The sequence below is a fragment of the Bos javanicus genome, chromosome 15 (assembly GCF_032452875.1).
Source record: "Bos javanicus breed banteng chromosome 15, ARS-OSU_banteng_1.0, whole genome shotgun sequence".
In the NCBI taxonomy this organism is placed as follows: Eukaryota; Metazoa; Chordata; class Mammalia; order Artiodactyla; family Bovidae; genus Bos; species Bos javanicus.
The window spans coordinates 55,614,602-55,634,208 of NC_083882.1; the positions used below are offsets into that span (position 1 = coordinate 55,614,602).

Sequence of the window (19,607 nt, forward strand, 5' to 3'; positions counted from 1 at the left end):
TCAAAACAAATACTGGAGGGAAGCAGATATTGGGAGAAAGGGAAGAATTAAGACTTCCAGTTTTGGATAGTTACTTAGTGGGTAAGATGATAAATAAGAAGCCAACAAGTAAAGTAGATATCAGATTGTGAGAAGGATTCTAAACAAGCTGTGGTGATAGAAGAGAACTTTGGGAGACCGTTTTTACAAAGATTGCTCAGGAAAGAATTTCTTGAGGAGCTCAGTCTTAGAAGATAAGAATTCCAGCAATGGGAACGGCAAGTGAAAGGCTTGGACATAGGAAGTGCCTGTGTTATAGAATAGACGGGAGGCCACTGTTGCTGGAAAATAATTTATTAGGAAGAGAGTAGCATGACATGGGGTTGGAAAAGAAGAAATTCAAGTGGAAGTAGAAGTATTATCCACTGAATAGGAGAAGGCTAAGAAAACGGCCACCGAGTTTCATATTGGGTTGTAGGTAGGATTATAAAGAAATCTTTCTATTATTTCCAGGTTTATGAGGTAGGGTAGTTAATATATAGGATTTAGAGGAGTTGTAAGGATTTGGGTAATGTATGGAGTAGTGATCTCCAAGAATGAAAAAGCAAATTCAGGAGGAAATTGTAATAGAATCATTGGATGTTGTGCCTGATTGTGCTTTGTGATGATTATTTTTAAGTAAAATCAATCAAGCTGGTTGTATACGTTATCTACTTGGAGCTTCATGGGGACAGGTTGAGAGAATATAAATATTCAGTAAAAGTAAAACTATCTCCATTTTACAGATGAAGAAAATGAACTTCAGAGAAGTTAGCACTTGTTTAGAGTCCCAAAAGTAAAATTTAACCCAGATTTTTCGTATTCCTAAGCCCACAGACTTTCCAGTATAGTACACTGCTTCCCATAGGATCTGCCTATTGTTTTTAAGCATTAAATTAGCTCTGACCTTCTTAGCTATTAAGCCAGTTGTGTAGAGTTATGAAAGGTATCAGTTGCTTCCTATTGCCTGTTAACTTCCAACAGGAAGTTAGCATCCAGTGTCTTATGTGCTAAATATTAAATATCATAATGAAATGACAGTCAATTGCAATTTTGCAAAAGTTACAGCAAGAAATATCTATTAACCCTTGAGAAGGGCAGCATCATAAATCATAGTACAGAAAAGGCATTTCTCTGGGGAGAAAAACTAAAATAGTTTACGTATATTGCTTTTTGGTCATCTGCCTCGATGTAGAAAACTCAGAAGAATGACAGTTTATTGATTTTAACTGTAATTTTGACAGGAGCTGGCCACTAGCCAGTCTGAGACCAAATTCTCTGGTGAGAGAGAGCCTAAAGAGTCTGTGTTTTGTTTTGTTGATTGAATCAAGATTCATATTCTTTAGCTATTCATTTTATAGAAGACAGCATTGACATTTGGTTATTAAAATTAAAGTACTTGATTTGAGTTTTTGCTGAACAGAGAGGCCATAGTGTATGCATGCATAGGGTCAAGGGTTTCAAAAAGCAGTTTTGAAGTGTGATAAACCAAGCCATGCATTTACTTTCTCTCCCTCTCAATGACTTATTGATATGATGATAAAGATACATGCATAAAAAATAAGTTCTTGATAATGGTGTAAATGAAAGAGTGTACTACTGAAATAGCAAAGATTTTTGACATAATTCTCAGATACACAAAGTAGAGTTGTATTGATGAATAAGCTAGAGTAGAGGAAAACTGCAGCCTGGAACACAAATGGAAAAGGTTGCAGTGGGAGTTTCTGGAAAGGCAATGAGAGCTCTCAGATGCCTCAACTTGCAACTCCCAAGTATGGAAATCAGAAATAATGGAGCAGTAATTAGGGTAACAGTCTACTGGCTCATTTTCTTTCTTTGTGAATTTGGAGTAACTTCCTATAACATTTACTCCAACTATTTTTTAACATAATGGATTCCTGACCTGGTTAGGTCCCATGGTATGAGATTTTGGCATAGAAAAGTAGAGCAAGGCCTGACTGTGGAATTTTACAACCAGCCAAGAGGGAAAACATGAAAAGCAGCTCTACTTAAGACTGGAATACCCTAAAGTAACATAATCCCAAAGTAAAGTTCTCCCTATTTGATAGTTGCAATGGTTTAAAGTGAAAGGTACTACCTTCTCTCAGCATATATACCCTGAAGGAAAACTAATTGTTAGCAGGACCTGCCCACCTCACTAAGCTGCCATTCAGAGGTGAAGTCTTTAGGTAAGTAACTCCTTATAGCTTCAAAGGAAACCTACACTATTTCCTATTGCTAACCAATTTAATCACTTATTCATGGATTTAAAGGGGAAACTAAAGATCATCAGATATTTGAGGAAAACACTGTGAATGAGACCAAGTTGAACAAACAGAATAACTGACCTCAGAGAAACAGAATATACAAAGAATACAGCTTTAAATAAACTTGATATCCTCAGATTTGACTTCCAGCCTCTGTTTGGAAAGTAGAAAGATGGAAGGAGCATCACTTCCATCCTAACAACAACAGAAAGCTGGATGATGTACAGAATTGTAACTTCTTTTTTTTTTTTTTTGAACTATCCAAGTACTAAGATTTCAAGGCATTCAGTCCCTAGGGGCAGGCCAGAATCAGTGAGAAAGCCCTCCCCAGGAACACAGAGTATGGCCTGGTTTAACCAGAGTGATAGAGGAACTCCCTCCCTTCCTCCCCAGCCAGTGTAGAATGCACAGAATAACAAGCCCCTATGGTTTACCACTTGAGGAGAGACGAGAACATGGTGAGGCACCCTTACTTAGGTGCTGATTCCCAGGGAGTACCTAAATCCAGGACTAGTATGTACCATTGAGAAAAAGCCTATGTCAGACCATCTTCACCACTACCACCAGTGCCATCCCCAAAAGGGACAAATTAGAGGAAGTTTGAAGAATGTCATACACCGACATTCTAGGAATCAGCAAACTGAAATGGACTGGAATGGGTGAATTTAACTCACATGACCATTATATCTACTACTGCGGGCAGGAATCCCTCAGAAGAAATGGAGTGGCCATCATGGTCAACAAAAGAGTCCAAAATGCAGTACTTGGATGCAATCTCAAAAACGACAGAATAATCTCTGTTCGTTTCCAAGGCAAACCATTCAATATCACAGTAATCCAAGTCTATGCCCCAACCAGTAACACTGAAGAAGCGGAAGTTGAACGGTTCTATGAAGACCTACAAGACCTTTTAGAACTAACACCCAAAAAAGATGTCCTTTTCATGATAGGGGACTGGAATGCAGAAGTAGGAAGTCAAGAAACACCTGGAGTAAGGCAAATTTGGCCTTGGCATATGGAATGAAGCAGGGCAAAGACTCATAGAGTTTTGCCAAGAAAATGCACTGGTCATAACAAACACCCTCTTCCAACAACACAAGAGAAGACTCTATACATGGACATCACCAGATGGTCAACACCGAAATCAGATTGATTATATTCTTTGCAGCCAAAGATGGAGAAGCTCTATACAGTCAGCAAAAACAAGACCAGGAGCTGACTGTGGCTCAGACCATGAACTCCTTATTGCCAAATTCAGACTGAAATTGAAGAAAGTAGGGAAAACCACTAGACCATTCAGGTATGACCTAAATCAAATCCCTTATGATTATACAGTGGAAGTGAGAAATAGATTTAAGGGCCTAGATCTGATAGAGTGCCTGATGAACTATGGAATGAGGTTCGTGACATTGTACAGGAGACAGGGATCAAGACCATCCCCATGGAAAAGAAATGCAAACAAGCAAAATGGCTGTCTGGGGAGGCCTTACAAATAGCTGTGAAAAGAAGAGAAGCGAAAAGCAAAGGAGAAAAGGAGAGATATAAACATCTGAATGCAGAGTTCCAAAGAATAGCAAGAAGAGATAAGAAAGCCTTCTTCAGCGATCAATGCAAAGAAATAGAGGAAAACAACAGAATGGGAAAGACTAGGGATCTCTTCAAGAAAACCAGAGATACCAAAGGAACATTTCATGCAAAGATGGGCTCGATAAAGGACAGAAATGGTATGGACCTAACAGAAGCAGAAGATATTAAGAAGAGATGGCAAGAATACACAGAAGAACTGTACAAAAAAGAGCTTCATGACCCAGATAATCACAGTGGTGTGATCACTGACCTAGAGCCAGACATCCTGGGATGTGAAGTCAAGTGGGCCTTAGAAAGCATCACTACGAACAAAGCTAGTGGAGGTGATGGAATTCCAGTTGAGCTATTCCAAATCCTGAAAGATGATGCTGTGAAAGTGCTACACTCAATATGCCAGCAAATTTGGAAAACTCAGCAGTGGCCACAGGACTGGAAAAGGTCAGTTTTCATTCCAATCCCAAAGAAAGGCAATGCCAAAGAATGCTCAAACAACTGCACAGTTGCACTCATCTCACATGCTAGTAAAGTAATGCTCAAAATTCTCCAAGCCAGGCTTCAGCAATACGTGAACCGTGAACTTTCTGATGTTCAAGCTGGTTTTAGAAAAGGCAGAGGAACCAGAGATCAAATTGCCAACGTCCGCTGGATCATAGAAAAAGCAAGAGGGTTCCAGAAAAACATCTATTTCTGCTTTATTGACTATGTCAAAGCCTTTGACTGTGTGGATCACAATAAACTATGGAAAATTCTGAAAGAGATGGGAATACCAGACCACCTGATCTGCCTCTTGAGAAATTTGTATGCATGTCAGGAAGCAACAGTTAGAACTGGACAGGGAACAACGGGCTGGTTCCAAATAGGAAAAGGAGTTCGTCAAGGCTGTATATTGTCACCCTGTTTATTTAACTTACATGCAGAGTACATTATGAGAAACGCTGGACTGGAAGAAACACAAACTGGAATCAAGATTGCCGGGAGAAATATCAATAACCTCAGATATGCAGATGACACCACCCTTATGGCAGAAAGTGAAGAGGAACTCAAAAGCCTCTTGATGAAAGTGATAGTGGAGAGTAAAAAAGTGGGCTTAAAGCTCAACATTCAGAAAACGAAGATCATGGCATCCGGTCCCACCACTTCATGGGAAATAGATGGGGAAACAGTGGGAACAGTGTCAGACTTTATTTTTCTGGGCTCCAAAATCACTACAGATGGTGACTGCAGCCATGAAATTAAAAGACGCTTACTCCTTGGAAGGAAAGTTATGACCAACCTAGACAGCATATTCAAAAGCAGAGACATTACTTTGCCAACAAAGGTCCGTCTAGTCAAGGCTATGGTTTTTCCTGTAGTCATGTATGGATGTGAGAGTTGGACTGTGAAGAAGGCTGAGCGCCGAGGAATTGATGCTTTTGAACCGTGGTGTTGGAGAAGACTCTTTGAGAGTCCCTTGGACTGCAAGGAGATCCAACCAGTCCATTCTGAAGGAGATCAGCCCTAGGATTTCTTTGGAAGGAATGATGCTAAAGCTGAAACTCCAGTACTTTGGCCACCTCATGCGAAGAGTTGACTCATTGGAAAAGACTCTGATGCTGGGAGGGATTGGGGGCAGGAGGAGAAGGGGACAACAGAGGATGAGTTGGCTGGATAGCATCGCTGACTCAATGGACATGAGTCTGAGTGAATTCCGGGAGTTGGTGATGGACAGGGAGGCCTGGCGTGCTGCGATTCATGGGGTTGCAAAGAGTCGGACACCACTGAGCGACTGATCTGGTCTGATCTGAAGGTAATCATGTCAGCAACAGAACTCAGATCCAGCTCAATTCCGGATTGAATTGATTCCACCCTCCAGATTAACAGCAGAATAAGCATGTCCTTTTTGTTCTCTGTTGCCCTGCAAATAATGTTCAATATTAAATTTAAAATTTTGAGACAAAAAAGCAAAACAAAAATCCCTCACTACCACTACCACCAGCACTACCAACAACAAAATGTTGACAAGAGAAGAAATTTACAGAAAAAAGACTCAGATGACTTAGGTGATGGAACTATCAGCAAGAGTATTTAAAATAAATATAGTTACTATGCTTCAGAATTTTGTGGAAAGGTAGATAACGTAGAAGAACAGATGGTAAATTTCAGCAGAGAGGTGGTGGAAACTCTAATAAACAGTCTAATGAATAGGCTGTAAACCAAAAACAGCACCGATCAAGGATGCCTTTGACAGACTCATTGGTATTCAGCACAGCTGAGGAAAGAATCATTAAATTTGAAGATCGGTCAATAGAAATGATCTAACCTGAAGTACAAAGAGATTCTTTCACATCAAACTAAATTATTTCATTATCAGTGGTCTTATACTTCAAGGAATAATAAATGAACTTCTTCAGCAGAAGAAATACAATACCATACAGAAACTTGGCTCTACACACAAAAATTGAGAGATCCAGAAATGGTTGAAAGGGAGATATTATAAAGACATTTTCTTATTAGTTTTAATTTATTTTTAATTGAAGGATAATTGCTTACAGTATTATGTTGGGTTCTACCCAACATCAACATGAATAGGTCTACCCATGTCTCTTCCCACTTGAACATCCCTCGCACTTCCCCCTCATCCCACCCTCTAGGTTGTCACTGAGCCCAGACTTAAGTTCCCTGAGTCATACTGCAAATTCCCATTGGCTGTCTATTTTACATATGGTAATGTATGTTACCATGTTACTCTGTCCATACATCTCACCCTCTCCTTCCTCCCTCCCTCCCCAAGCCATGTCCACAAGTCTGTTCTCAATGTCTGTGTCTCCATTGCTGCTGTGCAAATAGGTTCATCGGTTTTTCTTATTTTTAGTTGCTCTAGAAGGCTATTGATATTCTAATGCAACAGCAATGTTTTGGGGTTTGTAACAGGTGTAAAGTAAAATTTATGAAGTGTTTTAAGAGTGGAGAAGGGAAGAGTTGGGAGTGTATTGTTTTCAGGATTTTATACTCTACATGAGATGGTTTAATCTTATTTGAAGGTAGACTGTAAGTTATATATTGTAAACTCTGAGGCAACCACTAGAAATTTTCAGTTCAGTTCAGTCGCTCAGTTGTGTCCGACTCTTTGCGACCCCATGAATCACAGCACACCAGGCCTCCCTGTCCATCACCAACTCCTGGAGTTCACTCAAACTCATTGTGCATCGAGTCAGTGATGCAATCCAGCCATCTCATCGTCTGTCATCCCCTTCTCCTCCTGCCCCCAATCCCTCCCAGCATCAGGGTCTTTTCCAATGAATCAACTAGAAATTTTAGGGGGAGGTAAGAGTAAGCCAATAATGAAGAAAGAGGGAATAAAAAAATAATCCAAAAGCATTTAAAAAGAGGGATAAAGAAACAATAAGTGAACATCAAGGAACACATCAAGAAAACAGCTAACAAAGTGGTAGTTTTTAACCTAAATGTATCAGTGATTATATTAAGTGTACATGTTCTAAATACCACAATTAAGATTATTGAGATTTTATAAGGATAAAAAAGACCCAACTAAATGCTATCTACAAGAAGCACATTTTTAATATAAAGTAATAGGTTAAAGTAAAAGAATAAAAAAGTACACTATGCCAGTACCAACCAAAAGAAAGCGAAAGTGACTCTATTAATATCAGGCAAGGTTGACTTCAGAACAGTGAATATTACTTGCAATAAAGAGGGATATTACACTATGGTGCAGAGACTAGTTCATGAAAAGATAAAGCAATTCTAAATATGTACGAATATAACAACAGAGCTTATATATATATAAGCAAAAACTGAAAGGAGATACAGCCAAATACACAGTTGTAGTTGGTAAGCATAACACTCACTTCTCAGTAATTTATGTACCAAGTAGAGAAGCAGTGAGCATAAAAGACATTAACAATATAATCCACTAACTTGGCCTAATTAAGCAGAATATACTTTTTTTTTTCCCCAAGTACTTATGGGATATTTAGTTAGGCCAGATTTGGTGTCATAAATAAATACAAATAATCAAAAAAATGCAAAGCATTGTGTATCTTCATACATATACATATCATGGGTCAAAGCAGAAATAACAAGGAAAATTGGAAAATACTTTTGTCTGAATGAAAATATGTCAACATCTAAAGGGATGCTAGCTTAGAGGAAATTTATACCATTTGATACTTATAGTAGAAAAGAAAGTCCTTCATTTAGTAACCTAAGCTTACATCTTAACTAGAAAAGAAGAGCAAATTAAACCCAAATCAAGCAGAAGGAAGGAAATAATTAAGGTCAGAAATCAGTGAACTTGAAAACAAGAGAGTAGAGAATGTCAATGAAACTAAAATATAATTGATAAGCCTCTAGCCAGACTGACCAAGTAAAAAGAGAGAAAGCATGAATTAACAAATGAGAGAGGGAATATCACTACAGATCCTACAGCAATTAAAATGATAATAATGTTTTGAATATCATGATCACACGACATCAGAAGGGCACTCGAGCATGCCTGATCAAATCTGGTACCACTTGAGCACCAAAATAATTAAATACAAAATCTTTGAAAAATAAAAGAGAATTCATGGTTCCATATTGATAATAGATAACTAATGGAGAAGGAAGGCCTCTTACTTAGAGAAGAATGTTGAATGCTAACTGATAAATATGGAGGGGGCACTGGAATTTGAATATTATTTTACAACCATTGTAGTAAAGAATGATTCAAGCAAAAGATACCAGTCAATGCTGAATCTTGAGAAAATCAGATGAGAAGCAAGATATATCTGTGGTCTGAAAGATAGATATCATTGCTTCTAGATATGTAATATCCTTGGGAGAATACAACACCAGTTGTGTAGTATTCAGGCTGGTAATATATAACCTGAACAACATGTGAAGAGATTGAGCACGTCATTGCCTCTTTGTTACTACTTCTTATGAAGTGACTTTGGAACTTAGGTTGACTTTTCTGAGGTTCCAAGGTTAATATAAACACAAAAGACTATGCATAAGTATTAATCATTGCCATGCAAATATTTAGAGATACTTGGTTCTTCTCTACCTGAGCCTAGCTAAACCAGTCTCAGTTTTGTTCCAGAGAACACTATGTAACCAATGAGAGGTGTATTACCTTTTAACAGAAAAATGTGGAGAGATGGTGCCTTAGATGGTGCCTCTGCGTTTTAAAGCTGTAGTTCTTTTTTTAAAAATAAAAATTTATTTATTTTAATTGGAAGCTAATTACTTTACAATATTATATTGGTTTTGCCATACATTGACATGAATCCGCCACGGGTGTACATGTGTTCCCCATCCTGAACCCCCCTCCCACCTCCCTCCCCATCCCATCCCTCTGGGTTATCCAGTGCACCAACCCCGAGCACCCTGTATCATGTATTGAACCTGGACTGGTGATTCATTTCACATATGATAATATACATGTTTCAATGCCATTCTCCCAAATCACCCCACCCTCGCCCTCTCCCACAGAGTCCAAAAGACTGTTCTATACATCTGTGTCTCTTTTGCAGTCTCGCATACAGGGTTATCGTTACCATCTTTCTAAATTCCATATGTATTAAAGCCTTAGTTCTTTTAAAGCCTGTGGAAAAGCCTTGTAGGAGACCTTTTTCTGGGTTTGGATATATTCTTCTTTTTATTTGAAAATAATTTTGGACTTAAGAAAAACTGCAAGAATAATAAGAGTACAGAGAACACCTGTATTCTTCACCCAGATTTACCCATTGTTAACCTTTTACCCCATCTGTTAGCTGGCTAGTGTATATTTTTATTTTCTTTGTTTTGCAAATGTTTTGTTTTCTTTTGGTCATGTAATATGTTCTAAAGACCTTCAAAGCTAAAGAGGGTGTATAACATTTGCATTTCAAAACCCAGATCTGTCTTGGCTTTATTTGTGATTTCAGTAGAATTGAGGCAGCCTTTTATCTGGGATGAAAAATAAGATTGCAAATTTGTATAGTAGTGGAAGAATTCATGTGCTTTCTGGAAAAAGTACATGAGGTGAGGGGTGGAAGTTGTCAATCTGACTGTCTTCTGAAATTGTTGAGAGCGAAATCTGGGGAGGAATTATATTGGAGCTAAAGAAGATAAGTAGTATTTCTTGATTAAGTTCTGTCTGGGGAGCAGAGTTAATAACTTACTGGTCATTAACATACAGTTGAGAGAGAAGAACAGGGTGCTTAGACATATGTTGATAAAATTACTTAGGTTGGTGATTTTAGGGCTCAAGTCCAAACTATATTTTGATCAGTTAATCTACTTCTGGCTCCTCACTAGAGGAGATGTACAGAAGATGTACGGCTACCATTTCCTGTTAATCACGGTTCTTGGAACTGAACTCCTTTTTAAAGATCTAGAACTTAATATGTAAGGATCTAAGACTGTTTTTCTGTGCTTTAGGACCTTTGGAATTTTCAGGCCTGGTTATCAAGAGCCTGAGACAGGATCATTTTTTAGAGTAAGAAGATGTAAAAGGATTTTATGATCACATAAATGAAAATGGAGGTCCCAAAGTTAATATAAACACTAAAGACTAGGCATATATACACAAATATTAATTATTGCCATGCAAATACTTAGAGGAAATTAAATGTCCTGTAATGGAATTGAGGTATTGGACTATCAGTTAAAATGTAGACTGTTCTTTTAATTCACTTCTACTGAGTTATATTTTACAAGCCATTAAACATTGTAACTCAGACTATCTGTCAACATGTAAAAATGCTTGAGACATAATTTGGAAAAATCAGAATATATATTTCCTGCACACTATGATTGTAACTAAAGCTATTTATATATATGAATAAGATGAATCATCATAAAAAAACTTAATTTACGAACTACTATACTATAGTAGTCGATATGCAGGTAATTTTTCCTGCTCTGTTACTTTTTATACTTTCAACAATGTTCTGTATTATTTGTGGTTGAAAATAGATTAACCACTTGAAAAAATAAGCTTTATTTTTTAGAGCAGTTTTAGGTGCATAGCAAAATTGATCAGAAGGTACAGATTCCCCATATACTCCCAAACCCTACCTGTGCATAGCTTCCCCTACTAGAGGGGTACATTTGTTACAGTTGATTAACTTTTAGTAAATCATCCTTAACACCCAGAGTTCATAGCCAGTTTTTAATTTTTTTAGTGAAGTTGTCTGAATTTTGAACATCTCATTGGGGATTCTTGATCAGCAACACAGAAATCTATAGGTAGGGAATCTTGAACTCTTACTATTTGACTCCTGCTAGAGACTGTGTAAAAATGGAAGCAATCGGAATTTTACTCTGGTTAATCCGCCCGAAAGTCCTCTGTCCTCATTTTACCTTTTACTCTTTTTATTTTCCTCTCACAGTTGGGGGACTGGGCTCTGCCTGTTTGGTTGTGACTGGGCAGTCCTGTCTGCAGTGTTACATCTGGAATTGTCTCCTTTCATCTCTCTCTAGGAAGTACATTTTCAGCTGAGCACCTCAAGCTTCAACTCCAAAAGGAATCCCTAAATGAGTTGAGAAAGGAGTGTACCGCGAAAAGGTAAGCAGAACACTGAGAATGGTTGTTAGGAGTGTTGAGTTTGAGGAGAGGATTTAGAAACGGAGTGTTTTTTAAGCTGCCAGTGTTTTTGCCAGTTACTACGCTCAGTGCCACTTTCATTTATTCAGCCCCTATTGTGTCAGGCACTGTGCTAGAGGCAGTTATGAGGGCGCCTAGTACGTAGTCGGAATCGGAAGCCTGAACGCTGTTCTTCTAGATTGCAGGGCGTCAGTACCATGACTTCATGTTTGAATCTCCTCCTCTTCCAGTCTTCGACATTTAGTGCAGCTTACAGTTTTTCTTTAGTAATTTCTTCAGTCTTTAGCTCACTTGCCTTACCTCAGCAGTTCTCAGATTCTCTAACATAAGTCTCTCCAGCTGTCCAGTTCATTCTCCATGTTGCTAGCAGACTTCTCCTAAAATACTATTTTACCATTATTTTTTTCTTTTCTTAAGAACAAGTTGTGATTATTTTCCTTCACTGTCAAATATAAAATGGTCCCCAGTGGCTCAGGGGTAAAGAATCTGCCTGCAATGCAGGAGGTGCGGGTTCGATCCCTGAGTCAGAAAGATCCCCTGGAGGAGGAAATGGCAACCCACTCCAGTATTCTTGCCTGGAGAATTCCATGGACAGGGGAGCCTGATGGGCTACAGTCCATGGGGTCACAAGCAGTCAGACACAACCGACTGCACATGCACTGGAGATAGAACTGTAGCTGATTTCAGTTGCTCCATGACAGTCATTTAACAAATGCTAATAGTTTTCCCTTTATTTTTTGCAGCATATGCTTAACTTGTTGCCACCTCTGATCTTCTTCTCATCTTCACTCACTTTTACTGGAAAGTCATCCCATTGTGCATTTTTGTTTAAGAAATTTTAGCAATTAAGAAACCTGGAAAGAACCTTGGAGATCATCTAATCTAATCCTCTCAATTTGCAGATAGGGAGGCAAAACTGTGGAGGTTACTTTTTGTCTGGTTCATTAGGAAAGCAGAACTAGATGCCTTTAAGTCTTCAGCGCTCTTTGCATTGTACTGCTTTAAGTTCCACTCTAACCTGCTGCATTTCCTAAATTACCTCCTTTTTAATTGTGGACACAGTTGAGCAGGTAATATGCGCTATGGGTAATTTAGCTGTTAGTCATGTTTCTTAAATAGTGTAAGGGAAAAGCGGCATCGTCTCATGCCACACCTTTTGGCTTTGTCCTTTTTATTCTTTTACTTTTGTAATATGACAGCAGGTTATTTTTTGAGGTAGTTGTAACATCTGTAGTTGTAAATGAAAGTAGAATGCTGTTTTGAGGAAACACCATATGGATATTTCCCGCAAATTGGCCTCAGTTTAAATGAGATTTTGGTCAGTTTACTGAGCCTCTCTAAATCTTGTTTTCTTGTTTGTAAAATGGGTATAGTAATATCAACCGAATAAGTTGTCATTGATATGATAATTAAAGCCATTTGTAAAGCTCCTGGCATACAGTAGTAGGTGTCCAGTCAGTGATTATTTGTACGTTTTACATCTCTTTTCATGGTGCTGGATACATACAATAGGCCTCCTTATATAGTTAGGGTGATTGATGGTATATAGAGATAGGTCAGGACTCATGTTAGCTGTTATTCTTGCTTCTGCTTCTGAATTTCTGTGGCCCAGTGCAGATCATTTAATTTTTCTCTGTGTCAGTTAGTTGGAAATAACTGTTAGAAAGCAAGGAAACCTGTTTGTTTTTTGTTTTTTAACAAATGTGCTTTTTTCTTTCCTCATTAGAGAACTCTTTCTGAAGACTAATGCTCAGTTGACAATTCGTTGCAGGCAGTTACTATCTGAGCTTTCCTACATTTACCCTATTGATTTGGTAAGTTTCAGATTTTCTGGGGGAAAAAAATTTTTTTTAAGAGATTTCTATTTGAAATTTCCTCTCAAAGCAAACACCATTGCTCTAGTCTTAATCATATGCTCTGTTGTTATTCATTCAGAAGCTAATATTTATTTAAAAAGTAGATTTAGAATTAGTTGGCATTAGGTTTCACTAGTTTGTTTATTTTTTTCTGTCTATTTAGTGGTGGAGTGAACTCATCTTCACCTGAAAGAATGCCAAATTATTTCTGGTTGCTTTAGGACTTTTTCTCTCAACCACATTATCATCTTCTACCTTATCTGAGACATGCATGCAGATACATGCACATTGCTTTAAATATATAACTACTAATTAATCTATCTTTATTAGTATTACTTAAGATACCCCTGTGGTAGCTGTCAAGATGTTAAGTTTCTGTATTTGGTTTCTTAGAGTAAGTACAAATGTAAATTATTAGGATTCTTTTTTAGAGAATTAAATCTGCTAAATTTGGTGATTTTATTTTCTTTCTAATGCAAAGGGACTTAAAAGACTAATTCTCTGAGAGGAAAGCTAATAGGGTTTTAGATTACTCACAGACTTGTTAATTCTACTTAAAAATTCTCATTTATAGCTTTGAATTGGTCAAAGAATAGCTTTATGGTTAAAAATTTACATGACTTTTTGTTAGATATGTTTTTAAATGTATTATATAGAAAATTTAGAGTATATATCAAGATACAGATAATAATATAATAAATCATTATGTATTCAGCTTCAACAATTAGGGTAATATTTTATATCTGACAGTATTGTCTTTGAATTAACACCTAAATTTTTTAGATTTAGAGCTTCTTTGTTTATACATAAAATTCATTTCATTCTTTGGTTATATTCGCAGAATGAGCATAAAGATTACTTTGTATGTGGTGTCAAGTTGCCGAACTCTGAAGACTTCCAAGGTATTTTATTTCTTTTTCCTTCTAAAGATTTGGTATAAAATATGGGTGTGTTGCAAGGAAAAAGAGATATCTTGAAATGTTGGTTGCCTGTCCCTCCTTCCAGAAAAGTTTTGGAACCTTCTGTCCCTTCCCAATTGTAAGTATATAGCATCAGTTTCCCCAGTGGAAGACTTAAGAGGATATTTGGTCTAATCATGGGGGGAAAATTGTTGAGCTTTCTATTTGAAAGTTAAAATAGTTTTTGAATGGGGTTTAAGAAAATCAGACAGTAGGCTTCTCAAGAATGCTAATAATATTCCTGTCCTTTTGGTTTGATTTTTCATGAAAAAATTGTGTTGGGAGCAAAGCTGTAAACCTTAGTCTGCTCTGTTTATAAAGTTATATTTCTGCTGACATAAAATGTATTTGAAAATTAAATTTTGTGACATTCCCACTCCCATAGGTTAAACTTGTTATACTGTCATCTCTGTCCTTTAATTAAAAGAAATTTACATTAAAGATGTTACAAATAACATTCACAGTAATAGCTATATTTTAAAATATTTTTCCTAATCTCTTTACCAGTATGCCAGAGAAAAGAATTTATTTGACATTTGGGTAGAAAGATGACTTTTATTGTTAGCAGAGTGGGTTCTTTTCTCCTAATGTAAACAATGCTTTGAGGACTACTAAAAAGTTATATAGATTATACCCAAAGCTAGCACATTAATCTATTTGGGAACAGGTTATTCCAGAATAGAGCATTACTAGTGCTTATTGGGACTTTCTTCCATTTCCCTGTAAAGAATCTGTTATTTGTGATCCTTTAACATTTAAGACTGCTTTAGTGTATTACTTTTTTGTCCTTTACAACAAGTAGTTGGGATATAATGTAAAAAGTGTTATAAATGAACCTGGCTAAGAAACAAAACTAGAATCAGGGACATAGAGAATAGGCTAGTGGTTGCCACGAGGGAAGGGATGGTAGAAGGTAGGAGCTGGAGTTTGGGATTAATAGATGCAAACTGATACATATAGAAACAACAAGGTCCCACTGTATAGGAAAGAGAACCATATTCAATATCCTTTGATAAACGATAATGGAAAAGAATACAAAAAAGAATATGTGTGTGTGTGTGTCTGTGTGTGTGTGTATAGTTATATATATATAACTGAGTCACTTTGCTGTACAGCAGAAATTAATACAGTGTTGTAAATTCAACTATTGAGGTGGTTTAGTTGCTAAATTGTGGCCGACTTTTGCAACCCCAGGGACTGTAGCCCACCAGGCTTCTCTGGGCATGGGATTTTTCAGGCAGGAATACTGGAATAATTTGCCATTTCCTTCTGCAGGGTATCTTTCCGACCCAGGGATCCAGCCCAAGTCTCCTGCACTGCAGCAGATTCTTTACCGACTGAGCTACCATTAAACTATACTGCAATTAAAAAAAAAATTTTTTTTTTAATGATTAAAACAGGAATGGGAAGACCTGTATTTGAGTCCTGGTTCCCTTTCTAGAAACCATGTATTTTGGACCAATTCATCATCTAAGCTTTGAGTTGATCTTCTAATTGATAGTATGAACATAGTAGTTCATGTACTACGTACTTTACATGATTGTTAAGATTTTATTTAAGAGCAAGACATTTTGCCTTATCTTTAATCCTCCCAAAAACAAAATAACCCAGTAAGAAAGGTGGTATAATGTGTTAATGAGCTATTTAGTGACTTGCTCAAGACCACAAAACTAGGTAATGATCTTGCTGGGATTTGTCTGTTTTCCATTGTACAGTGTTCCCACTCATCTCTGTAAGTCATACACATGTGCTTTGGTGTTAATTTTAGGTCATGGTGCTTGAAGTTCTTGATACATCTTTTTCCCCATTCTTGCTTTCATTCATTTATTTAATAAACCTAATAAGTACCTTGAGCCCTGGGCCAGGTTGTAGGAATACAGAATATTCTTTCTTTGAAAAAAATATCAACTGAGCACCTAAATGCCAGGCATGTGCTGCTTTGAGGATATGATGATGGAAAAAGCAAATATATTCTCTTCTTTCATAGAGCATACACGCTCTTAAAGGAGGTAAAAAATAAAGGCAATAAATAAGAAAAGAAGTATTTAACAAGTATTTAATAAAAGAGTATGCTATCTTAGAGAATAGGGAAACCTACTGTAGATAAAGTAATCAGAGAAGACCTCTCTGAGGAGAAATGTTTAACAGAAAATCTGAAGGCTGAAAGAAACCAGGCTTCCCTGGTGGCTCAGCTGGTAAAGAATCCGCCTGCCATGCGGGTGACCTGGGTTCAATCCCTGGGTTGGGAAGATCCCCTGGAGAAGGGAATGCCTACCCACTCCAGTATTCTGGCCTGGAGAATTCCATGGACTATATAGTCTATAGGGTTGCAAAGAGTTATACACGACTGATTGACTTTCACTTCACCTACTACAGCTGGGGGAGAATTCCTAGAAGAGGGGGGCATCATGATTGAGGATTCTGAGGAATCAGCTTGATATATCTGAAAAAATTCAGGGTAAGGGGCATGGGAGAAGATACATGTATTCTGGGAAAATCATGTAATTTCTCACAGCGTAAGTCATGTATGGATGTGAGAGTTGGACTATAAAGAAAGCTGAGCACGGAAGAATTGATGCTTTTGAACTGTGGTGTTGGAGAAGACTCTTGAGAGTCCCTTGGACTGCAAGGAGATCCAACCAGTCCATCCTAAATGAGATCAGTCCTGGGTGTTCATTGGAAGGACTGATGTTGAAGCTGAAACTCCAATACTTTGGCCACCTAATGCGAAGAGCTGACTCATTTGAAAAGACCCTGATGCTGGGAAAGATTGAAGACAGGAGGAGAAGGGGATGACAGAGGATGAGATGGTTGGATGGCATCACAAACTCAATGGACATGAGTTTGGGTAGGCTCAGGGAGTTGGTGATGGACAGGGAGGCCTGGCACGCTGCAGTTCATGGGGTTGCAAAGAGTCAGACACGACTGAGCGACTGAACTGAACTGAACTGAATTTCTTCACCTGTAAAATGAGGTAATATTTACATCTTCAGTTCATTGTGATGATTGAATGAGATAGCATTTGAAAGAGCTTTTCCTATATAAGGCAGTCAATAAATGTAATTGGAATTAGTTGCCAGAGAGAGGAAGGAAGGACAGACCAGGGCAAACCTGTGTGGCTGGGGCAGGGTGAGAAAAGAGAAGAATTCCATCAGTAGATGTAGGAGAGTCAGCCAGGGTCTTGAGGCCACTGAAAGGAGTTCCTATTTTATTCTCAGTGGAGTGGGAAACCCTGAAGAGCTTCAAGAAGGGGGATGATATGAATTGATGTTTTTTAAAAGTCACTCTGGCTGCTACATATAGAATGATTTGAGAGGTGGCAACAGGAGAAGCCGGAGAAGGCAATGGCACACCACTCTGGTACTCTTGCCTGGAGAATCCCATGAACGGAGGGGCCTGGTGGGCTGCAGTCCATGGGATCACTAAGAGTCGGACATGACTGAGTGACTTCACTTTCACTTGTCACTTTCATCTATTGGAGAAGGAAACGGCAACCCACTCCAGTGTTCTTGCCTGGAGAATCCCAGGAACATCGGAGCCTGGTGGGCTGCCCTCTATGGGGTCGCACCGAGTCGGACACGACTGAAGTGACTTAGCAGCAGTAGCAACAAGAGAAGCAGGGATACTACTGGTATTAGAGTATCACCTCAATTCATTCTGGGATGTTTCTTGATTCTATTTTTGTTTTCTGGAGTTAATTTATTTCCTAATTTTTCCCAGCTTTTGTTCCCTATTCATCCAAGCTGAATACATTCCTTCTTCCCCTAAAAAAATTAGTTTATCTTCTGGTTTTAGTGCAGTTTTTACTGCTAAAAAAATGAAATGAAGTCAATGTTTAATTCTCCTCTAAGGCCCTGTTTATTTACCGTAACTCGTAGGAATTGGTTTTAGAAGCACACATGGCAGTATTGGACTTTAAGACCTCACGTTCGCATTCTGCAAGGTACTTCCACGTACTTTGGAATTATCGAGTGCCTTGTGTGTCATTTATGGTGCCAGGTGCTGGGGTATGCAGAGGCGACCGAGGCACTGATCCTACCTCAGTGAAACTTCAGTCCACTTGAGGCTAACTTGTAATCAAGCCAATCAATAAATATCTCTTGAATTTGTACTCTGTGTCAGGCACTTAGAAGTTTATACCAGGTATGTGGGACTTAAAGAAGTGGGAATAATCAGATCTACCAGGAGGGAATCAGGAAAGTCTTAAAGAGAAGATGATACCTGAGGTATTTTTAAAGATAAAATAGTATTACCTTGTTGAAAGAAGGATGGGAAATTTTAGATTCAGTGAGTAGAAATATGCAACATGGAGCATCATACATGGTGCTGTCTTGTTTACTTAATTCCCACCACTGTGAGAATCGGTTCCTTCTGTGAGGGAAAGAATTATACTCAGCTCTTTTTTTGTTGTTGTTTTTTTCTAAAGACAAGAAAATTGAGGCTCAGCGAGATTAGTTAATTTTTCCGAAGACTCATACTAGCCAGTGGCAGAACTAAAGTCATCCCTGGTTGGCCTGATTTTAAGGCCCGTATTACTCCTGTCATGATGCAGTTTTCCTCCTTGTTTTGAATAACAACCTCTTCCAGACATCTAACAAGTTTTTAGTGTTCTGTAGCAGCTGCATGCTTAGTAAGACTCTAGTGATGGAAGTCTAAACTGGTATTCTGTTATATTCATGAAACTTTGCTGGGATAGACTTTACATTGCATGGCTTGATACTGTTTGGAAAACTCCTGCATAGTGGCCCAACATTTGTTGTGTTCTTCTTTCTAACTGGGTAAGTTTCTGTTAGGATATGGCAGAGAGACCTGGACACAAGTGGGGAAAGTTGTCCTGTGAAGGGTGTTCACTTGAGTTCCATTGACTGGGACATTTCTCATCTAAAAAAAGGAAAAAACTGTTTGTGTGTGTTTTTAAGTAATCTATAACACAAGAGCCTTTTGTGGTAATGAGACCCAGATTTCCTTCTGTGTCTGTATCCCTTTATGCAGGCATGATTTCTTGGAAAGGAGAGTCCATATGTCAAACACTGTCTCATTGAGAACGTGGAATGATTCCATAGATGCTGTGGCAATGATTAGAGTCTTAAATATTTTGTCCTGTCTGGATCAGTGGGTGCTTGGTTCCTTACCAAATCAACTGCCTCAGTGATTGGGAAGGCAGGATGGTAAGAGCTTTTAGATCACTTATTGTACTTGGATGCATTTGAATATTAATAGTTTGTCCAACTTGTAAGTCAAAGAGACATTTAAATTAATTTATAATGTTGTCATGGCCATTGTGAGTTTGTGGAATCTATTATCATAAAAATTACATAAAAGAGGCTAATGTAATTGTTCTGAGCAT

The 19,607-nt window shown here is 38.0% G+C and overlaps 1 protein-coding gene across 5 annotated transcripts in view; it reads left to right on the forward strand.

The window, feature by feature from the left end:
* The window catches only part of UVRAG (UV radiation resistance associated), a 335,117-nt gene that overhangs the window by 184,197 nt on the left and 131,313 nt on the right, over positions 1-19,607 (forward strand). For all 5 annotated transcript variants that reach the window (XM_061380900.1, XM_061380904.1, XM_061380901.1 and 2 more), the window contains 3 exons: positions 11,322-11,406; positions 13,172-13,259; positions 14,143-14,203. In XM_061380900.1, coding sequence (XP_061236884.1) covers positions 11,322-11,406; positions 13,172-13,259; positions 14,143-14,203 — 234 coding nt within the window. The remainder of the gene's footprint in view (positions 1-11,321; positions 11,407-13,171; positions 13,260-14,142; positions 14,204-19,607) is intronic.